We start from the raw sequence: 18,699 nt of genomic DNA, 5'->3' as shown, positions 1-18,699 counted from the left end.
GCCCCTCGACGTGCCCAGGACTGAGGGGAACAGGGCCAGGGCAGGAGAAAGTGAGCCGGGAGCTGGCTGCAGCCCTGCCCATCGGGGCCCTGGGCCCGGCCCGGCCCTGGCGAGGGGGAGCCTGGCTCAGCCCTGCCCATCGGGGCTCAGTGCCCGGCTCAGCCCTGGCGAGGGGGAGCCTGGCTCAGCCCTGCCCATCGGGGCCCTGGGCCCGGCCCTGGCGAGGGGGAGCCTGGCTCAGCCCTGCCCATCGGGGCTCAGTGCCCGGCTCAGCCCTGGCGAGGGGGAGCCTGGCTCAGCCCTGCCCATGGGGGCTCTGGGCCCGGCCCTGGCGAGGGGGAGCCTGGCTCAGCCCTGCCCATCGGGGCTCAGTGCCCGGCTCAGCCCTGGCGAGGGGGAGCCTGGCTCAGCCCTGCCCATCAGGGCCCTGTGTCCGGCTCAGCCCTGCCCATCGGGGCCCTGTGCCCGGCCCTGGCGAGGGGGAGCCTGGCTCAGCCCTGCCCATGGGGGCTCAGTGCCCGGCTCAGCCCTGCCCATCGGGGCTCTGGGCCCGGCCTTGGCGAGGGGGAGACCAGCTCAGCCCTGCCCATCGGGGCCCAGTGCCCAGCCTGGACCTGGCGAAGGGAGCCCCGGCTCATCCCTGCCCATCGGGGCTCAGTGCCTGGCCCAGCTCCGGCGAGGGGAGCCCTGGCTCAGCCCTGCCCCACTGGGGCCCTGTGCCTGGCCCGGCCCTGGCGAGCCGGCCCCAGCTCAGCCCTGCCCATCGGGGCCCTGTGCCCGGCCCTTGCGAGGGGGAGACCAGCTCAGCCCTGCCCATCGGGGCCCAGTGCCCAGCCTGGACCTGGCGAAGGGAGCCCCGGCTCATCCCTGCCCATCGGGGCTCAGTGCCTGGCCCAGCTCCGGCGAGGGGAGCCCTGGCTCAGCCCTGCCCCACTGGGGCCCTGTGCCTGGCCCGGCCCTGGCGAGCCGGCCCCAGCTCAGCCCTGCCCCCACAGGCAGGTCCCGCGGGCCCGGCCCAGGTGTCTCGCTGTGGTCCAGCGTCTCTCTGCTGCTCGGTGGCCCGTGACCTGTGGCTGGAACAAAGGCTGAGGCTGTCGTGTCTGAGGTGCCGGGAACCAGACACCGGGGCCCAGCGCAGAGGGAGCGTGACTGCAACTGCCACCCCCGGGAAACCCTGTGTAAACAACCCCCCTGCCCTCCCGGGGCCTGTGTGGGGCTCAGCTACAGCTCTGACCCCTCCCCACGCTGGGCCTGAGGGGGGGCCAGCTACAGAGGGTGATCACACATCCCCTTTTGGCCAGGACAGTCTCTTTTTTAAGCCCTGTCCTGGCCGTCCCAAATGTTTTGGCAGAAGTGGGTATTCGATCAGTTGGGAAGAGTAAAGGGGCAAATGCCCCCTTGTGTTAAAAAGTGGGGTGCAGAGGAACATCCAGGGGGCGAGTGGCTATGCCAGCCCCCTTCTCTGAGCTCCCTCTGCAGTGGGCCAGGAACGCACAGCAGAGACCCACTGCCTTCAAGCACCCACCCAAGAGCTTGCTTCCGAGAAGAGAAATGGTTGTAGCCCTAGAGACCTGATCCCTCCACTCTCTCTGCTTCACTTTATCATCCATCCCCATATACACCCACCTCCCTCTCCATCCAGCCATCCCCCCGCATACACCTGTCAATCGATCCAGCCAGCCACCTCGCCATCCCCACAGCTCTACGTCCCCCGACACAGCTCTCAGTCCATCCAGCCATCCCCACATCCAGCCATCTCCCCGACACAGCTCAGTTCATCCAGCCATCCCCACATCCAGCCATCCCCCCGACACAGCTCAGTTCATCCAGCCATCCCCCCATCCAGCCATCCCCCCGACACAGCTCTCAGTCCATCCAGCCATCCCCACATCCAGCCATCTCCCCGACACAGCTCAGTTCATCCAGCCATCCCCACATCCAGCCATCCCCCCGACACAGCTCTCAGTTCATCCAGCCATCCCCACATCCAGCCATCCCCCCGACACAGCTCTCAGTTCATCCAGCCATCCCCACATCCAGCCATCCCCCCGACACAGCTCAGTTCATCCAGCCATCCCCACATCCAGGCAGCGCCCCGACACAGCTCAGTTCATCCAGCCATCCCCACATCCAGCCATCCCCCCGACACAGCTCAGTTCATCCAGCCATCCCCACATCCAGCCATCCCCCCGACACAGCTCAGTTCATCCAGCCATCCCCACATCCAGCCATCCCCCCGACACAGCTCAGTTCATCCAGCCATCCCCACATCCAGCCATCCCCCAGACACAGCTCTCAGTTCACTCTCCCATCCCCACATCCAGCCATCTCCCCGCATACACCTGTCAATCGATCCAGCCAGCCAGCTCTCCATCCCCACATCCAGGCATCCCCCAGGCACAGCTCTCAGTTCATCCACTCATCCCTATCCCCCCATTTCCATCCATCGCTTGCTCCACCAGCTGCCAATCCCCATTTCTATCCAGCCACCCCCTATCTGTTTGTCTCCTGTCCATCGCCCCATCCATCCCCATATCTAGCCAACCTCCCCGGTGTATCTAGCTCCCAATCCATTGTGCCATCCCCATGTACATCCAGCCATCTCGCCCTCCTCGGCACCATCTGTCCGGTCCCAAATCTATCTGTCCCCGTCCATCTGTCCATCCGTCCGCCCCCTTATCTATCTGTCCCCCTGTCCGCCTCTCCACCCTTCCCCACCCCGGGCTGTGGGTGGAGGGAGGGCGGGGAAGGACCCGCCGCCCCGGGACTACGTTTCCCAGCGCCCCGCGCTCGGGCCGGGCCGGGCCGCACATGCTCGGTGCCCGGGGCGAGCGGGCGGAGCCGGAGCGGGGACCGGCCGGGAGGTGGGTGGTGCCCCGGGCTGCGGGCCCGGCCGGCGGCGGCAGCAACCGGCTCCGCGGGCGGCGCTCGGGTGCGGGCTGGGTCCCTGCGATGGGGCAGCCCGGGGGTCGGGGCCCTATCATAGAGCATCCAGCCACCCGTGAACCGGGGCAAAGCGGTCCAGGGGGCAATGGGGTGTCCCAGTGGGGGCAGGAGGGGGCTGGGTCCCTGCGATGGAGCGGCCCAGCCAGGCTGGGGATCCAGTGGGGGGGGGCCCTGCGATGGGGCAGCCCAGCCAGGCTGGGGATCTGGGGTGGGGGGTCCCTGCGATGGGGCGGCCCAGCCAGTGGGGTGGGGGGGTCCCTGCGATGGGGCAGCCCAGCCAGCCTGGGGATCTGGGGTGGGGGGGTCCCTGCGATGGGGCAGCCCAGCCAGGCTGGGGATCCAGTGGGGGGGTCCCTGCGATGGGGCGGCCCAGCCAGGCGGGGGTTCCAGTGGGGGGGGTCCCTGCGATGGGGCAGCCCAGCCAGTGGGGGGGGCCCTGCGATGGGGCGGCCCAGCCAGGCTGGGGATCCGGGGTGGGGGGGTCTCTGCGATGGGGCGGCCCAGCCAGGCTGGGGATCCAGTGGGGGGGTCCCTGCGATGGGGCGCCCCAGCCAGGCTGGGGATCCAGTGGGGGGGGTCCCTGCGATTGGGTGGCCCAGCCAGGCTGGGGATCCAGTGGGGGGTCCCTGCGATGGGGCGGCCCAGCCAGGCTGGGGATCCGGGGTGGGGGGGTCCCTGCGATGGGGCGCCCCAGCCAGGCTGGGGTTCCAGTGGGGGGGGTCCCTGCGATGGGGCGGCCCAGCCAGCCTGGGGATCCGGGGTGGGGGTGGGCTCTGCGATGGGGCGGCCCAGCCAGCCTGGGGATCCGGGGTCCCTCCGATGAGTTGGGGGCAGGCTTGCGCTCTCCCCACCAGCTGCCTGACGGGCGTCTCCTGTCTCAGCAGGTGCCCGTCCCGAGGACCCCGCGCAGCACAGGGGGCGGCACCCAGACCCCGGCCCGAGAACGATGCCCAGGGGACGAGCCTGGACCCAGCAAGAGATCAGCTGCCTCCTGGCTCTCATCAAGGGCTCCGGGGAGGTGACGCTCCTGATGGCCTCCACTTCGCGGCCCAACGAGGCCCTGTGGCGGGAGATCTCCCAGGGGCTGGCGGCCGCCGGCTACAGCCGCAACGTGGCGCAGTGCCGCTCCAAGTGGAAAGCGCTCAAGCAGGCCTTCTACTCGGAGTGGGAGACCTGCCGGCAGGCGGGCGGCCACTCGCCGCGCGTGCCCCCGCACTACAAGACCATGAAAAAGATCTGGAAGGCGGCAGGACAGCCCATCTTCGGGGAGCGGCGCCTCCCAGGTAGGGGGCCCCGGGGCCCTGTGTTACCAGCGGACCCTTGTTGCTGGGCGTTAGTTAAGGGTGCTGGAACGGGGGGGCCGGGAGGCCAAGGCTCTCCCACTCTTTATCAGCCATAAGGGCAAGCGGCAGGGGAATGGGGCGGAGAGGAGCGAGCCGGGGGTAAGGGGCAGCATGGGGGCAGGGCCGTGGTTCAGGTGCCCATGGCCTCCCCCACTTTTAGGGACCTTAGAATCATAGAATATCGGGGTTGGAAGAGACCTCAGGAGGTATCTAGTCCAACCCCCTGCTCAAAGCAGGACCAAACCCAACAAAATCATCCCAGCCAGGACTGTGCCAAGCTGGGCCTTAAAAACCTTCTGCCACTCCTGGCGTTGGCCCAGCCACACTCGGCAGCCACAGTCCCTGCAGGAATGGCCCCTCCGCGTCTCCGAGGTCCCGGGCTGCGGTCTCTCCTCTCCCGGGGCAGGGGGTGTCCTGGGGCCGTCGTGCACAGGCTGAGAATGGAGGCTGACGCTGGCACAGGCGGGCGGCGGGAGCGTTACTCCCTGGCTGCGGTTTCCATCGCCAGGCGGCTTTGCTGGCTCCATCGTTCCCTGCCCTGGGCTGAGCCGCCCTTTCTTTCCAGACCTGGTGAAGTTACCTCCCGGGAAGCGGAGGCCACGGCTCGAGGCCCAGCCTCCATCCTCACCAGGTACCCGTGGGGCACGGGAGATGGGGCGTGGCCCGGCGTGACATGGGGATGCCATAGGGCAGCAGGGCTGTGTCCTGCCCCAGCCCTGGAGCAGCGCCAGCACCTGAGGGGCAGGGGACAGTGGTACTAAGCCGGGGGAAGGGCTCTTGTTCCTCCCTTCCCTGCAGAACCCTCTCTGCCGTCCCCCCCAGCCCCAAGCATGTTCTTGGCTCCTGCACCCCCCACCCGTTCTGCCAGCCCCCCAGCTGTGCTCTGCCCCACACTCCTGCGGTGCTGGCCCTTTGCTCTAGCTCGTTTGGCTAGCGCGGGCCCAGAGCCAAGCATGCTGCTCCGTGGGGCGGGGGCCCGCCCCCGAATGGTGCCCGTAGCTCCGTTTGGCTGGTTCACTGGCTCTTGTGTTCAGAGGTGGTGCTGATCCAGCGGGCAGGGCCCTGCCTGGGAGCCCGCAGCCGCTCCTGGAAGGTGAGTGTGTCACGCCACATGGGTCTTTCCCCCCAGCCTGCTCCCACTGCACGGTGATGCCTTTTCTTTTCCCATGTGCAGGGCACGTCCTCCACCCGGAAATCCCGGGCAGGCCACCGGCTGCGCTGGGGCAGTGCACCAAGAGCGAGCCGGGGAGCTGTAAGTACCGCGCGGGCCGCCAGGCTCCTGGGAAACGGAGCCAGGCCTAATGGAGCAGGACAGCGGGGAATGGAAACCTTGGGGCCTGCCTGGCTCAGGACTCTGGCTCCAGGCCGCCCGGAGCTGGAGGAGGGGGCTGACTCTGGGGTGTGTGGAACGGGATATGGGGCCATTGCACTTTACGGGGCGCTGGCTTGATCTGGCCCCAGGGGGGTAGTAAGTAACCCAGTAGTAACATCAGATAGGGGAGGGTGAGTCCATGTCATGAGAAGACCATGCAGCTGCCCCTAGAATGGAGCAGCAGGTCGCCCGCGTCAGAGGCGCCAGGACCAGCTGTCTGCGGCTGGGAAATGATGGTGGTGCCATGTCTGTTGTTTGTCCTGACCCAGTGCTCCAGCAAGGGGCTCTGTGCTCTTGGAGCAACAGACAGTCCTTGCAAGAGACATAACATTGAGGTCTTGGCCATTAAAGATCCCACCACACTTCTCACAAGTCAGGGCGTGAACCCTGCTGTCCTGGCTAGATTCCATATTGGATAATTACATTCTGTCTCCCTAAATTCCCCCTGCAGTTTCAAGTGGATGTGGGATTCTCCTTCACTTCCTGTCCTAAACTGTTGTGTAGCGTTGCTGTGTGCTGTTAAACAGCTGCTACGTTCCACCCCAGAGGTGGCTGCATTACAGTGGTGGGTGAGTGACTCCTGCTTTTGTATATAGCTTGTAAAATGCTTGAGACCCTGCAGGGGTCTGTGGAGCTGTGACTAGGGCATCAGCCTGCAAGGCTGGCCGCAGCAGGCGTTCCAGACCCTGCACTGGTTGTGTTCTCTCTGCAGCCCCCGTCAGGCCGGGTGTCTCTTCTCTCTCATCTCTCCCAGCAGCTCACATGGCCGAGGCATCCCAGGTGCAGAGAGCTCCCTCTCCTGTACCAAGTAAGACTTTCTTTACACTCCTTCGCCCAGTAAACTCCCAGCTCCGTGAGTAGAGGGTGCTATGACCTTAATTCTGTTCTAGTTCTCGTTGCAGACGCCGGGTCCCCGTTTGCTCCCCTCCCCACCTTTGGTAAGTATACCACTGCCTGCTCCACAATCCTCTGCTCACACCCCTGGCACCACCTCTTACACGCAGCCTCTGCGCTCCTTGCAGACTTCCACCCGGCCCTCGCTGCCTTCCCGCCCGTGAAGCAGGAGAGTGCGGGACGGGAGGCTGGTAAGAGACCCCGCTGCTTCTCCCCATGTGCTCCGGCTGGGCGGGGTGCTGGGGCTGGCGCCTGGCTCCTGCCCGTGGTGGGGTTAGGTGTCGAGCCCGAGGCCACTTGCTGGTGGTGGGATTTGGGGCTGCCAGACCCAGCTAGTGAGGGCTGCGCGCCTTGGAGCGGTGTGAGCCGCTGGGCTCTGCCCTTCGCCTTGCAGCTGCACTTGGGTGCCACGTGGCTGGCTGCTCGCACGGTGGGTGACTGTGTGAGACCCAGTGGCTGAGGCTGCTGTGGAGCCAGTGGCTGTTGGCTAGTGGGTAGGTGGCCTTGGGGTCAGTGGGGCTGGAGGGGGGCTTGTTGAGCATGGGGTTGGGGGCCTGACTAAGGGAGACTTGCTCTCTCCCCATGTGGAATGGTGCTTGCGAACTGCACAGACTCTCCTGTGGCGTGCCAGGCGCCCGCAGGGCAGGGGGCAGGGGAGCGGGCGCTGCCCGTCACCGTCGGAGACCAGGGCTCATCTGAGACAACACCTGGCGGTGAGCACCCCGTGCTGGGTGACCGGGCCTCGGCTACAGACCTGCAAGGTACGGTTCCCCGCCACACCCATCCCACTGGCCCCCACCCCGGCCCTGAGCCAGCCACGCCCCGTGGGCGCCTGGTGCTGGTTCATCTCAGCCCTGAGCGGCCGTGCAATTAGGAGTCACTCTCTGTGCTGTGCACACCCCGGCGGGCATCTCTGGCCCTTTGCTCCTGATTGGCCACCTTGGTACCGTCCAAGGCCATTCCCATGTGCAGCGAGTTGGCTGGGACTCAGTCTAGTAGAGACCTGGCATCACTGTGAGCGCTGACTGCCCCGGCACAAACCAGAGAGGCCCCCAAGAGCGGGCTGTAGCCCCGTCCCTGCCCCCAGGGCACTTCTCCCGCTAGGGACCCCCCCCCCCGCGCCTGTCGCAGGGCAGGGCAGGGCCGCGCTGCTCCTTCTCCCAGGATCTGGATGGAAGGGACCCTCGATGCTGGAGGGGACGGGCGCGGTGGGGGTTTGTGTACGCTGCCCCTCAGTGTTGTCAGGGAGAGGTGTGACGAACTGGGAATGTTCTTAATGTTTGCTCTGAATACTGTGTTGGTGCCTCAGTGTCCCCTCTGCAGTTCTTAATATCTAGGTGGTGGGATCAGGGGGTGTGATTGCTGCAGAGCAAGGGGCCAGTGCACCTAAATGCCTGGCTGCTGCTCCCAGATCCTCTTGTAGCCCCATCTGGGTCAGGAATCTGCTCCTCAGAGCGGTCCTCCTCCTCCAGCTGCACGATTAACTGGGCCTGGGTGACCTTCCCCATGCGTAACCCTCTCTGTGCACAGGATCACAATGTCCTTCTTAAGGAGATGGTGACAGGCCATCACTGCACCGCTCCCAAGTGGGTCTGGGCTCACAGGCCTGGGTGCTCTTGGCTCCCCCGTGGTTTCCAGGAAGAACCCCTGGTGTGCCAGCCCTTCTCGTGGGCACCACCTCTCTGCCAGGGTCGAGCTGCAGACTCCTCCGCCCCTGGGACTGCTCCCTGCAGTCCTCAGGGGGACCCCGTTACTCCAACAGTCCTTCTCGCTGGTCATACACTCCCAGGTGTTAATCACCCCTGAAACCGTCCCTCTCTGAGCCTTCAGCACACCTGGTTCTCATTATCCCTTTGTTTTACTGCTCCCCAGTCACTTACTGCAAGAAGCACCATTCACGGGGTGCAGTACATCCCACCGCTACCACCAGTTGTTACGGGCTCCCCAGGCGATGCTCTGGAACTGCTCCCCACAAGCCAGGCAGGACTCTGGGGAGCCTCCTCTCCCTCGGAGCAGCCTGTCTGCAGGGCAAGAAGCTCCCACGGCTTCACCTCCTGGGTCTCTCCTTGGAGCATTCAGCATCCTGTGCCCCTCTGTGCGCTTGCCACAGCGAGTCCCCCCAGCGGGGTCCTGGGGAAGCCACAGGGTCCTGCCCCCCCCCACTGCGCAGTCAGACGTGACTCTCAGCCAGCCAGTAACACAGAGGTTTATTTGATGACAGGAACAGGGTCTAAAACAGAGCTTGTAGGTACAGAGACCCGGACCCCTCAGCTGGGTCCATTCTGGGGGGCAGTGAGCCAGACCCCCACGTCTGCACTTCACTCCCCATCCCCAGCCAGCTCCAGACTAACAACCCCCTCCGGCCCCTCCTCTCTGCTCAGCTCCTTTCCCCGGGCCAGGAGGTCACCTGACCTTTTTGTCTCCAACACCTTCAGTTGGCACCTTTGCAGAGGGGGGGGGCAGGCCATCAGTTGCCAGGAGACAGTGTCAGGCATTTAGGTGCACTGGCCCCTTCCTCTGCAGCAATCACACCCCCTGATCCCACCACCTAGATATTAAGAACTGCAGAGGGGACACTGAGGCACCCACACCGTATTCAGAGAAAACATTAAGAACATTCCCAGTTTGTCACGAGACGTGGCAATCTGCGTGCTAACCCCTGGGGTTAACAGGATGGGGGTCTGCACGTTACCCCCTGCCCCATGGTGCTGGTGAGGGAACCTGCCCTGTGGTACTGGTGGGGGAGGGATGTGGGGGGGCCTGCCCCCTGGGGCTGCTGGGGCCGGGGAGCAATGTGGTGGGGGGGGCTGCCCTGTGGTGCTGGTGGGGCAGGGATGCGGGGGGGCCTGCCCCCTGGCGCTGCTGGGGGAGGGATGCAGGGTCGGCGCATTACCCCCTGCCCTGTGGCGCTGCTGGGGGAGGAATGTGGGGGGGTGCCCCCTGGCGCTGCTGGGGAAGGGATGCGGGGGGGCCTGCTCCCCTGGCGCTGCTGGGGGAGGGATGCGGGGTCGGTGCATTACCCCCTGCCCCGTGGCGCTGCTGGGGGAGGGATGCGGGGTTGGCACATTACCCCCTGCCCCGTGGCACTGCTGGGGGAGGGATGCCGGGGTCGGTACATTACCCCCTGCCCCGTGGCACTGCTAGGGGAGGAATGCGGGGGGCCTGCCCCTTGGCGCTGTTGGGGGAGGGATGCGGGGGGGCCTGCCCCGTGGCGCTGCTGGGGGAGGGATGCCGGGGTTGGCACATTACCCCCTGCCCTGTGGCGCTGCTGGGGGAGGGATGCGGGGGGGCCTGCCCCTTGGCGCTGTTGGGGGAGGGATGCAGGGTCGGCACATTATCCCCTGGCACTGCTGGGGGAGGGATGCGGGGGGCCTGCCCCTTGGTGCTGCTGGGGGAGGGATGCAGGGTCGGCGCATTACCCCCTGCCCCTTGGCGCTGCTGGGGGAGGGATGCGGGCTTGGCACGCTCACCCTGGTGCCGTCTCGTTGCAGGCCCCAGCGTGGTGAGCCTGCTGCAGAGCATGCAGCAGCTCCTGGTGCAGATCCTCCATACCTCGCAGCAGCAGCAGGTGCTGCTGGAGAGCCTGGCCAGCGACACCGTCTCCCACCTCCACCTCATCTCCGACAACCTGGTGCAGGTGGGTGAGACCCTGCACGAGCTGCTGCTCCAGGCTCACGCCCGCTCCACCGACCTGCCCACCTCGCTCAGCCACTACGCCAGCCACACGCCCCCCCTCCTGCCCATGGTGCCCCGCTCGCCCTGTACCCCCAACCCCCCTCCCAATTCCCCCTCCCACAAAGAGGAGCCTGTGGTGTCATCCGCCTCCCGATTCCAGCCCCACCAGCTGGCCCCCCCGTGAGAGCCCCTGCAGAGACTCGGTGCACACAGCAGGTGGCTGTGGGGCTGCCTGCCCCCTTTGTAAACATGTCCAGTGGGGGAGGATTTTACAGAGCTTTCTAGCAAAGACCCCAAGATATTTTGGACATTTTTATTTTTTTTAAATAAAGGGTTTTTTTAAACTAGTAAAAATAATTACACCCCCCCCCGGCATGCCCTGCCCCGTGGGATCCTCTGCCCTTTCTCCCTCGGGAGGAAAGCCCCTGAGCCAGAGCACTGAGAGGAGCCTTCTCTGCCTGACATCAGCAGGCTCGGTCCCAGCTGCTCCCATGGTGCCCCATCTCCAGGGGCGCGAAGGAGAGAAGCCAGGCCAGGCTGGAAAGGGAGCGGTCCCAGCCCAAGCAGCGCATCGAGGGGAGGGCGGCCCAGCACGGGGCTGTGTGGCCCTGGGGACGGGAGCCTGCAGCTGCGGAGAGAAGCCAGGCCAGGCTGGAAGGGAGCGGTCCCAGCCCGAGCAGCGCATCGAGGGGAGGGCGGCCCAGCACGGGGCAGCGTGGCCCTGGGGACGGGAGCCTGCAGCTGCGGAGAGAAGCCAGGCCAGGCTGGAAGGGAGCGGTCCCAGCCCGAGCAGCCAGGCCAGGCTGGAAGGGAGCGGTCCCAGCCCGAGCAGCCAGGCCAGGCTGGAAGGGAGCGGTCCCAGCCCGAGCAGCGCATCGAGGGGAGGGCGGCCCAGCACGGGGCTGTGTGGCCCTGGGGACGGGAGCCTGCAGCTGCGGAGAGGCTGGCTGAAGCACTGGCCTTGGACTCTCCTTCGGGCCAGAGGAGCAGGAATTTATCGAACACTAAACTAGCCTGCCACGGGCAGGGCTGCTGAGGTGAGCGGCCCCGGGGCAGGCAAGGGGGAAGCACCCTTGTAGCTGGGCCATCCCTGGCATGGCAGCTCCTTGGCAGAGGCCTGCAGCAGAGCAGCTGCCCAGGAGCCCTCGCTGTGGGCTCTGTCCTCACACTGCCCCCAGCCTTGGCCTCAGCCCGTCACAGCCCCTGCTTGTCCTTGTGCCGGGACCCAGGGAGCTCAGGGATGGAGCTGGGCTCACAGGGAGCCCCCTACACTCCTGGAGAGGAGCATGGGGCCAGGCAGGAGAAGCCAGGCCACAGCTCCCAGGGGTGGCATTTCAGTCAGGCAAGAACCACCCCAGCCCCCCAAAAAGCACCTCTCCCATTGGCAGCTCTTGGTAACCTTTATTGCAGGAGAAAGCCCCAGTGAAAGGCAGCTGTTAGCTACCATCTCCCTCCACCAGCTTTGTCCCTTCAACCGTTCAGAGGAACCAGCACCTAGCACTGCCTGCGGCCCTCCTGCTGCCTGGACTGCGGCAGACACAGGCCGGCCCCTCGCTCGCCCGGCGGCTGTGCCGAGTGGCCAGGCCCACCCCGAGGGAAGCCGTGTGAATAGGAATGTTTGAACCCACCCCGAGTAACCCTCCAGGAGCAGCTGCACGTGACTTCCGGCAGAGGGGGAATGGGTTCTTTGTACAGCACCTCACGCTCTGGGTCCTGGGCCGTGACCAAGGGGCTACGGTAATGCAGGAGCCCTAGGCCGTAGGGTCCGGCTCTGAGCAGACTGCAGCCCAGGTGGGAGCAGCACGCCCGGCTGGCAAAGCACCAGGATTGAATCGTGTTTCCCTCCCCCCACCCCCCTTTTCCCTACAACTTACTGGCCCCCAAGTTCATCAGTAAGGCTGGGAGGCGGAATTGGGGGGTCCCGTCCCCCCAGCAAGGGGACCCCACCTGCACAATAGTGGCAAAAGCAGGAGGTAACGCTCTTGGGCAGTCGTAGGGCTGGGAACCACGGGGCAGGCTGAGCTGGTGTGGGCTTGGCACCTGCTGCTGGGATGTCAGTAACACTGATTGAGGGCTGGGCACTAGAGCAGGGAGCTCGCCTCGATGGGCCAGAGGGGAGCCTTTCTAGGCACTGTGGGGCAGGGATCAGGCCCCACGGGCTAGCTCACTACAGGCTAACTAGCCGTAGCCTCCCTGTGCCCACGGGGCAGGAGCCCAGTCCCACGACCAGCTTCCTCTCCCCAGCTGGCTGCTGCCAGGCAGTGCTGAAGGAGGTGGGCCTGGTGAGTTGGTTTGTAAAAGCAGCAATTCCCACTGCAGTAGCACCCTGCACAGGGCTAGCTGGAGGAGAGCACCTTGATATGTGAGATCAGTGGGAGTTTGGCTTCACCCCCTGCCTGGGGAGGGGAAACTGAGGCAGAGAGCGGGGAAGTGACTTGCCCAGGGTACGTAACAGAGCCCAGCCCTCACTCTGAGCCCCAGCCTTTACTTAATACCGTTTTGTAGTAGTAGCAGCTGCTGCACAGATTAACCCTTCCCTAGTGTCCTTTCAGTCTGGAAAGTGCTCCAGGCTCATGAGAACAAGAGGCCCCAGCACTGCTCAGGAAAGCGAGTACCGTTTACACCTGCCATACATCACTAGCACCCATGGGACCTGGACGCCTGGCCCAGGTGCTGGTGAAGTGCAGGCCACCCTGGGCCTTCCCTCAGCAGGATGCAGCATGAGAAGGTGCAGCTAGTGCCACTGCACCAAGCACAGGTAAGTCCTGTCCCATCCCCCCACCCTGGGAAGGTGCTAGAGATGGGGAGAAACGGCGTCACTCCCTGCAGGGGTGCTGGGCTACCGTGGTGTTTTCCAGCAGCACACAGGGAGGCTAGTAATGCTGCTGCTTTGCTAGGTCACACATCCAGCAATCCCCCTTCATAAGGCAGCCCGGGAGAGCCTCAGCTGAGAGAAGGCTGGAGACTCGGCATGAGGAGAGTCCTCTTCCAGAGGCAGAGGCCAGCCCCACTCCCACCTGTCAGCTGCAAGGCTCACGTGCCCTGCGCCCCAGGGCACTGTAGTGTTACAGTGAGCTGGCACCTTCCAACTTAGCTCAGCTCAGGGCGTCAGCAGCTGGCCACAAACTGAAGCAGATGGCAGCCAGTCTGTGGGCTACAGGTCCTAACATGCCACGATGCATCTGGATGGCAGGAGCCTCAGCTGGGCATGACATACCGAGACCGTGAGTCCCTCTGTGTTGATGTTTGGCCCCTCCCACACCACTTTTCAGAGCCCTACAGACATGAACCAATTAAGCTCCACAGGCCCTAGGAGCTGAGTCAGATAGTTAGCCCCACTTTACAAGTGGGGAAACTGAGGCACATGATCGGTCAGTCACTGGCCTGAGGTTAGTAGCAGAGCTGAGACTCCCACTCCAGAGCTCCAGACTCCCAGCCCCAACCTCGTGTTTCTGTGGTGAGTAAGATGCTGCCTGCCAGGCAATCAGGACAGGGCCATTTCACTCTCCGGCAGCCCGTAACAATGGAAGGGTAAGACAGCTGGGGTGCCTGGCAAGGGTACATCCCAGGGGCTGACCATGACTCCCACCCCAGTGCCTGGGATGGGGGGTTAAACTGAGCACCAGTTGTATAACCCCCTTCAGACTGTGCTACAGGCATGAGGTTGCCAGGTTCCTCGCCAGCCCTCCTGGCAGACAGTGGCTCACTTCCACCTGGTGACCTCCAGGCTGTCATGGCAGGCACTGCGAGCCTGCAGCATGTTCCCCTTGGCCACCTCCTGCTCCTGTGGGCTCAGGTGATGAATCACCATCAGGTAGCGGTAGTTACACACCCGCCACCTCACGTTGTGCTTGGCGAAGCGCGCGCTGGATTTCACCCGGATCCCAGCCCTCTCAGCCAAGATGCCCACGTAGGCATCTTCCACCGGGATGGGGTGGACATGTTCTGCTGCCCACAGGATCCGCTCAACGGCATCCAGAGACAGGATGTAGCCGATGCCACTGGCGTATGGCGGGTATTCGTCAGGGCGGTAGTCTTGCCTGGAGACGTACCATTTGCTGGAAGGCTCTCTGATGACCTGCCGCTTCTCCCGGGAGAAGAGGGATCCTGCATACAGGCCCGTCTTAATAGTGTTGTGCTCCAGCAGGAACTCCGGCAGCCGGTCTGTGTTGACGAAGCAGTCGTCATCTGTCTTTAGAATGTAGCTGGGCCGGCACCGCTCAGCCACCCACTTAAACCCATGCATGACCTTCAGGGTGAGGTTCCGATAGGTGTCCTGATAATTCCCAATCAGGATGTCCCCAAACTCCTGCTGCTCTCTCTGGATGCCCTGGACTACCCCAACGTCTGCAGACTGGCCGACTAGGAACACAGACTGCCATTGGTGTGCTCTCAGTCCCTCGTGGGCAGCCCAGGTTCTCCTGATCACTTGCCTGGGCTCTGAATTCCCTGGGGCTGAAGTCACGAGGATCAGGAGCAGCTGCCCAGGCTCACAGTGGGGATCTGTGTGAGAGCTGGTGAACAGGGATGGAAAGTCCACCCCCCTCTGGGCAGCTTCGATGGCCCCAAAGCGAGACCTTCTGGGCAGCTTCCCTCGGAAGATGGGGAAGCGACTGGAAAGCTGCCATCTCTTCTGGACATCAGCTGTCATGACCAGCAGGCACCAGAGCAGGATGAGTGAGAGAAGGCCACTGACACAGATCAGCCCTTTTAAACCCCACCGATGCATCAGTGCCATGGGAGACGGAAACAACAGGCATCGTAAGCACGACAGCTCCAACAATTACACCAACCCTGCCTGGCTAGGGAGAGAAGACAAGGCAGGGAGGGAATTCCTCAGCACCATGCATCTCTCCTGCCCCACTGCCTGTCAGCTGCAGGACACATACCGTGAGTTCGCGCAAGAGAGCCAGTGAAGCACATGGAAGAGGCTTTACTTAGCCGGGTCACTGGCGGTCTCATGCATGCGCTGCACCGGAGGGTAGGTGTGATGGAACATGCACGGGCAAAGCAGTCAGAAAGGACACAGCGACCCGGCTACTTCAGGGGGGCAGGACACAGGCTCACACCAAGTCTGGATCATTGCTGTTCAGTGACTACAGGCTCCTTTCATGCTGGGCTGCAGAGCCTGATCCGACTCAAACCAACCCCCACTGTAATTCTTGGACCATGAATAGTTCTGAGCGGATTCAGTGCAAGTCACATGGATGCTATATGGACTGCAGCTGATGGTCTCCCCCTGGGCTGGGACTAGAGAGCTTTGAAAGAAGAATTTCAGGAGGTCCAGTTACTCCTTGCAGTGTCTTGTTCTGGGCTTTGTCCCACTGCACTCTGGCTTTGCTTCCTGAGAGAGAGAGACAGAGAGAGAGAAGAAATCAAACTCCTGAGACTGGAGACCTTGCGTTCCCAGGCAGAAGAGACTGCATCTTCAGGCCAATACTTACTACAGGCCCCAGATACTACACTGGATGAGAGATTCTCCTGCCCTGGCCAGAGTGAGATCAGAAGTGGGAGAATTCAGCCAGAGATGCTCCAAGGGATCCAGTGCGTTCTCTTCCCCCTCACCACAGCTCTTCTCAGAGTTCTCTGGTAACTGCAGTAATAAATAAGTAATCACCCCTTCCCTCCTTCTGTCTGAGGAGCTCAAAGCACTTTACTAACACTAGCTGTCGTGTTCCTTTGGTACGAGGGACAGGATCGTCACTCTGACTCTACAGATGGGGAAACTGAGGCACTGAGTGAGGCTGGGACTGACCTGAGCTCACACGGCAATTCTGTTCCATTAGCCATTTCTGTGCTTTCAGGAGCAGGGAATACAAAGTGGCTGTCTCCAGTCCTGGGCTTTAGTCACAAGCCCAAACAAGGGGCTTGTCACTTGCAAAAGGTGCATGAGGCCCATTGTGACAGGTTGTCAGAGAAGGTCAAGACCAGGAATGTGGAGTCCAGTTGTTTTATGAGAAAGGGATCCTGAGCTCAATCACATGGGAAGGGAAGGAACCATTCCAGCTCCAGGCGCTGTCTTGCCAAAGCCACAATGGGTTCTGCCTCCTCCCGCTCCAGCATGGCTGTTTGGGTGGGACACTGCAACCACACGGAGCCTGCACTGCTGTTGGGAGGTCTGGCCTGATGGTTGTCTGGGCCCCTGCACTGCTGCCCTTCAAATAGCACCTGCATACAGGTCTCCCAGATTGCCCCTTACCCCGGGGAGGCGTTTGCAGTAAACGTGCACAAAACCACCTCATTGCCTCCTGCAAATGCTCCTTTGCCAGGGAAACACTTGGCAACGTAGGCTACGGGTGTAGAGAGCCCACAGCCTGCCATGCTCACCTGCACCATCCGTTTCGTTATGCTCCCGTCGAGCTCTGCCTGGCGCTTGTTGTATTCCTTAGACCGCGGCTCTTTGGGGCATGGGCCGCCTTCTGGCTCTGTCTCTGCAGTGCCTAGCACCAGGGGGTCCTGCTCCAGCACTAGGGCTCCCCACTGAGCGGGTCTGTCGCTCTTCTCTGAGCTCCCCAGAGGGAAGAATTTCTCTGGTGTTAAGGTGGGCAAAGTGGACAGCAACGGTCCATGGGTGGTCAGGCGAGAGCCAGCCTCAGTTCTGTGGGGATGCCTTAGCGGCCAAAGATTTGGGGCAGTCCCATGAAATCGGGGACACCTGTCTCATTTCCTACCCACTCTCACTGCCGGGTTTCTCTCAGCCATTCCGGGGGCCCAGGCGTCTCCCACCCCTGCCGAGTTGCTGGGATGATCTTCCCCTGGATGGCTCTCCGGAGCCCTGACTCCCTCCCACCATCCACCCGCTCGCAGGCGTCACTCACCTGTTCACTCTCCGCATCTCGGCTGTTACGGGAAATGGCTTCACAGGCGAGGGCCCCCCCAGACTCACCCCGTGCTCCCCTCTGGGCTCAGCCCCTGCCTGTCGGTGGGCTGCAGCCGAGTCACTGCAGGGAGCCCTCCCGGCCCTGCCCTGCCCTGCGGCTAACTACTGGGGCTGCTGCCTCAGGCCCTGGGCTTGGCGGGACTGTCACAGGGTGGGTGCAAGGGAGGAGCGTCCCCAGCACCGCTGCCCCCTGGCCCAGCCCCTGCCCCCTCACCTCTTCTTAGTCCTCCCCAGCGCACCCCCCCCGGCCCAGCCCAGCCCAGCCCAGCCCCTGCCTGGCCCTTTGCAGCACCCCCCCTTGGCACTCCCCAGCACCCCCCCGGCCCAGCCCCTGCCTGGCCCTTTGCAGCACCCCCCCTTGGCACTCCCCAGCACCCCTGCTCCCCACCTCGCCCCAGCACCCCCTCAGTGCAGCCCCTGCCTTTGCAGCGCCCCGACCCCAACCCCCTGCTTGTCCCTCCCCAGCACCCCCCCCGGACCAGCCCAGCCCAGCCCCTGCTTGGCCCTTCGCAGCACCCTGCTGCCCCCAACCTCGGCCCCAGTCCCCCCCCTTGTCCCCCCCGCTCTCCGCCGGGCCCGGCTCCAGGTTCGCGGAGGGGGGGGTCAGATTCCCCCGCGGGGGCGGAAGGAGACGGGATCTTTCGGGGGGGGGGGTCACTCGGTCCCTGCGTTACTTACGGGACACGCTCCCCGATCAACCTTTGCTCCAGCTCGAGTGACTGACAGCGCTGGACGATAGCCAATGGGGGCTCGGCGGGCGCGGGAAGGGCGGAGCCGGAGGGAGACCGGACCAATCCCGAGGGATACCGGGGGAGGCGGGCTGGATGGGGCGGGGTCTCCGTGAGTCTGGACCAATCCAAGGAGAGTCCGAGGAGGAGGGGCTGGAGCGATCCGAGGCGGATCCAAAGCCATGGGGCGGGGTCAGAGTCTCCCGGGCCAATCCAGGGAGGGGTCCTGGGCAGTGGGCGGGGCCTGAACAAGGGTGGCTCAGATTACCCAAGAGGGCCCGTGCGCTGCAGTTTAATTAAGGTCAGAGGGGGGAGGAGCTTCAGGATTGCCGCGCCCGTGGCCAATCAGAGAGCGGGCGGGAGGTCGCGGGCGCGTTTTGGGCGGGAAGCAGAGGGAGCGGTTGGGCGCGCGCTGTGGCTGGGGGCGGGGCGCTAACCCGCCACGCTGGGGGCGAAGCGGGAAAGATTCTCTCCAGACGTTAGGGGCCGGGCCTGGGCCTGGCGCGGGGCGGACGGGGGCTCTGGCCCAGGGTGCGCGGGCCGGGCCGAGAGGCGCGCGGGGCGGAGCGGGAAGCCCCCGAACGGGGGGGAGCTGCCCCGAGCCCAGCCAGGGGCCTGTCGGGGGGGGTTCCCCCCCCGGCTGACAGGGCTCAGCGGCCCTGCCGCTAAGGCTCCTGGGGGGACTCCGGCCCCACCGAGCTGGACAATTCCTGGAGGTGGGGGGGCTCTGGTGCGCTGAGCTTCCCAGAGAGCCGCCGACCAGCCCCCGGCCAAAGGGGCATCCGCCACGTGAGCTGAGACGAGGGAAGAACCACAGACCATCAGGGCTGGAAGGGGCCTCAGGAGGTGTCTAGTCCAACC

At 64.2% G+C, this 18,699-nt stretch overlaps 2 protein-coding genes across 7 annotated transcripts; one reads left to right on the top strand and one right to left on the bottom strand.

Moving 5' to 3' along the window:
- The first annotated feature begins 2,847 nt into the window (after positions 1–2,847).
- Positions 2,848–10,556, top strand: LOC123372318 (TSC22 domain family protein 2-like). The gene is made up of 9 exons (XM_045020329.1): positions 2,848–2,864; positions 3,831–4,229; positions 4,855–4,920; positions 5,464–5,541; positions 6,416–6,469; positions 6,552–6,599; positions 6,684–6,746; positions 7,167–7,316; positions 10,047–10,556. The coding sequence occupies exons 2-9, from the start codon at positions 3,893–3,895 to the stop codon at positions 10,412–10,414; spliced, it is 1,164 nt and encodes a 387-aa protein (XP_044876264.1). The 5' UTR covers positions 2,848–2,864; positions 3,831–3,892; the 3' UTR covers positions 10,415–10,556.
- A 45-nt stretch (positions 10,557–10,601) lies between these two features.
- Positions 10,602–18,058, bottom strand: LOC123372984 (beta-1,3-galactosyltransferase 5-like). 6 transcript variants are annotated; one of them, XM_045021704.1, is made up of 4 exons: positions 17,789–18,058; positions 16,558–16,828; positions 15,675–15,823; positions 10,602–15,574 (listed from the first exon to the last, which is right to left on the bottom strand). In XM_045021704.1, exon 4 carries the CDS (start codon positions 14,966–14,968, stop codon positions 13,934–13,936), a length of 1,035 nt encoding a protein of 344 aa, XP_044877639.1. In that variant the 5' UTR covers positions 14,969–15,574; positions 15,675–15,823; positions 16,558–16,828; positions 17,789–18,058; the 3' UTR covers positions 10,602–13,933. The 6 variants fall into 6 exon arrangements, with proteins under 6 accessions (XP_044877639.1, XP_044877643.1, XP_044877640.1 ...); XM_045021708.1 differs by lacking the exon at positions 15,675–15,823; XM_045021705.1 differs by lacking the exon at positions 16,558–16,828.
- Between the last annotated feature and the right edge of the window lie 641 nt (positions 18,059–18,699).

This window comes from Mauremys mutica, chromosome 6, assembly GCF_020497125.1.
Source record: "Mauremys mutica isolate MM-2020 ecotype Southern chromosome 6, ASM2049712v1, whole genome shotgun sequence".
NCBI lineage: Eukaryota > Metazoa > Chordata > Testudines > Geoemydidae > Mauremys > Mauremys mutica.
The sequence above is the reverse complement of the archived record's forward strand: the minus strand, read 5'-3'. Positions and strand labels throughout refer to the sequence as shown.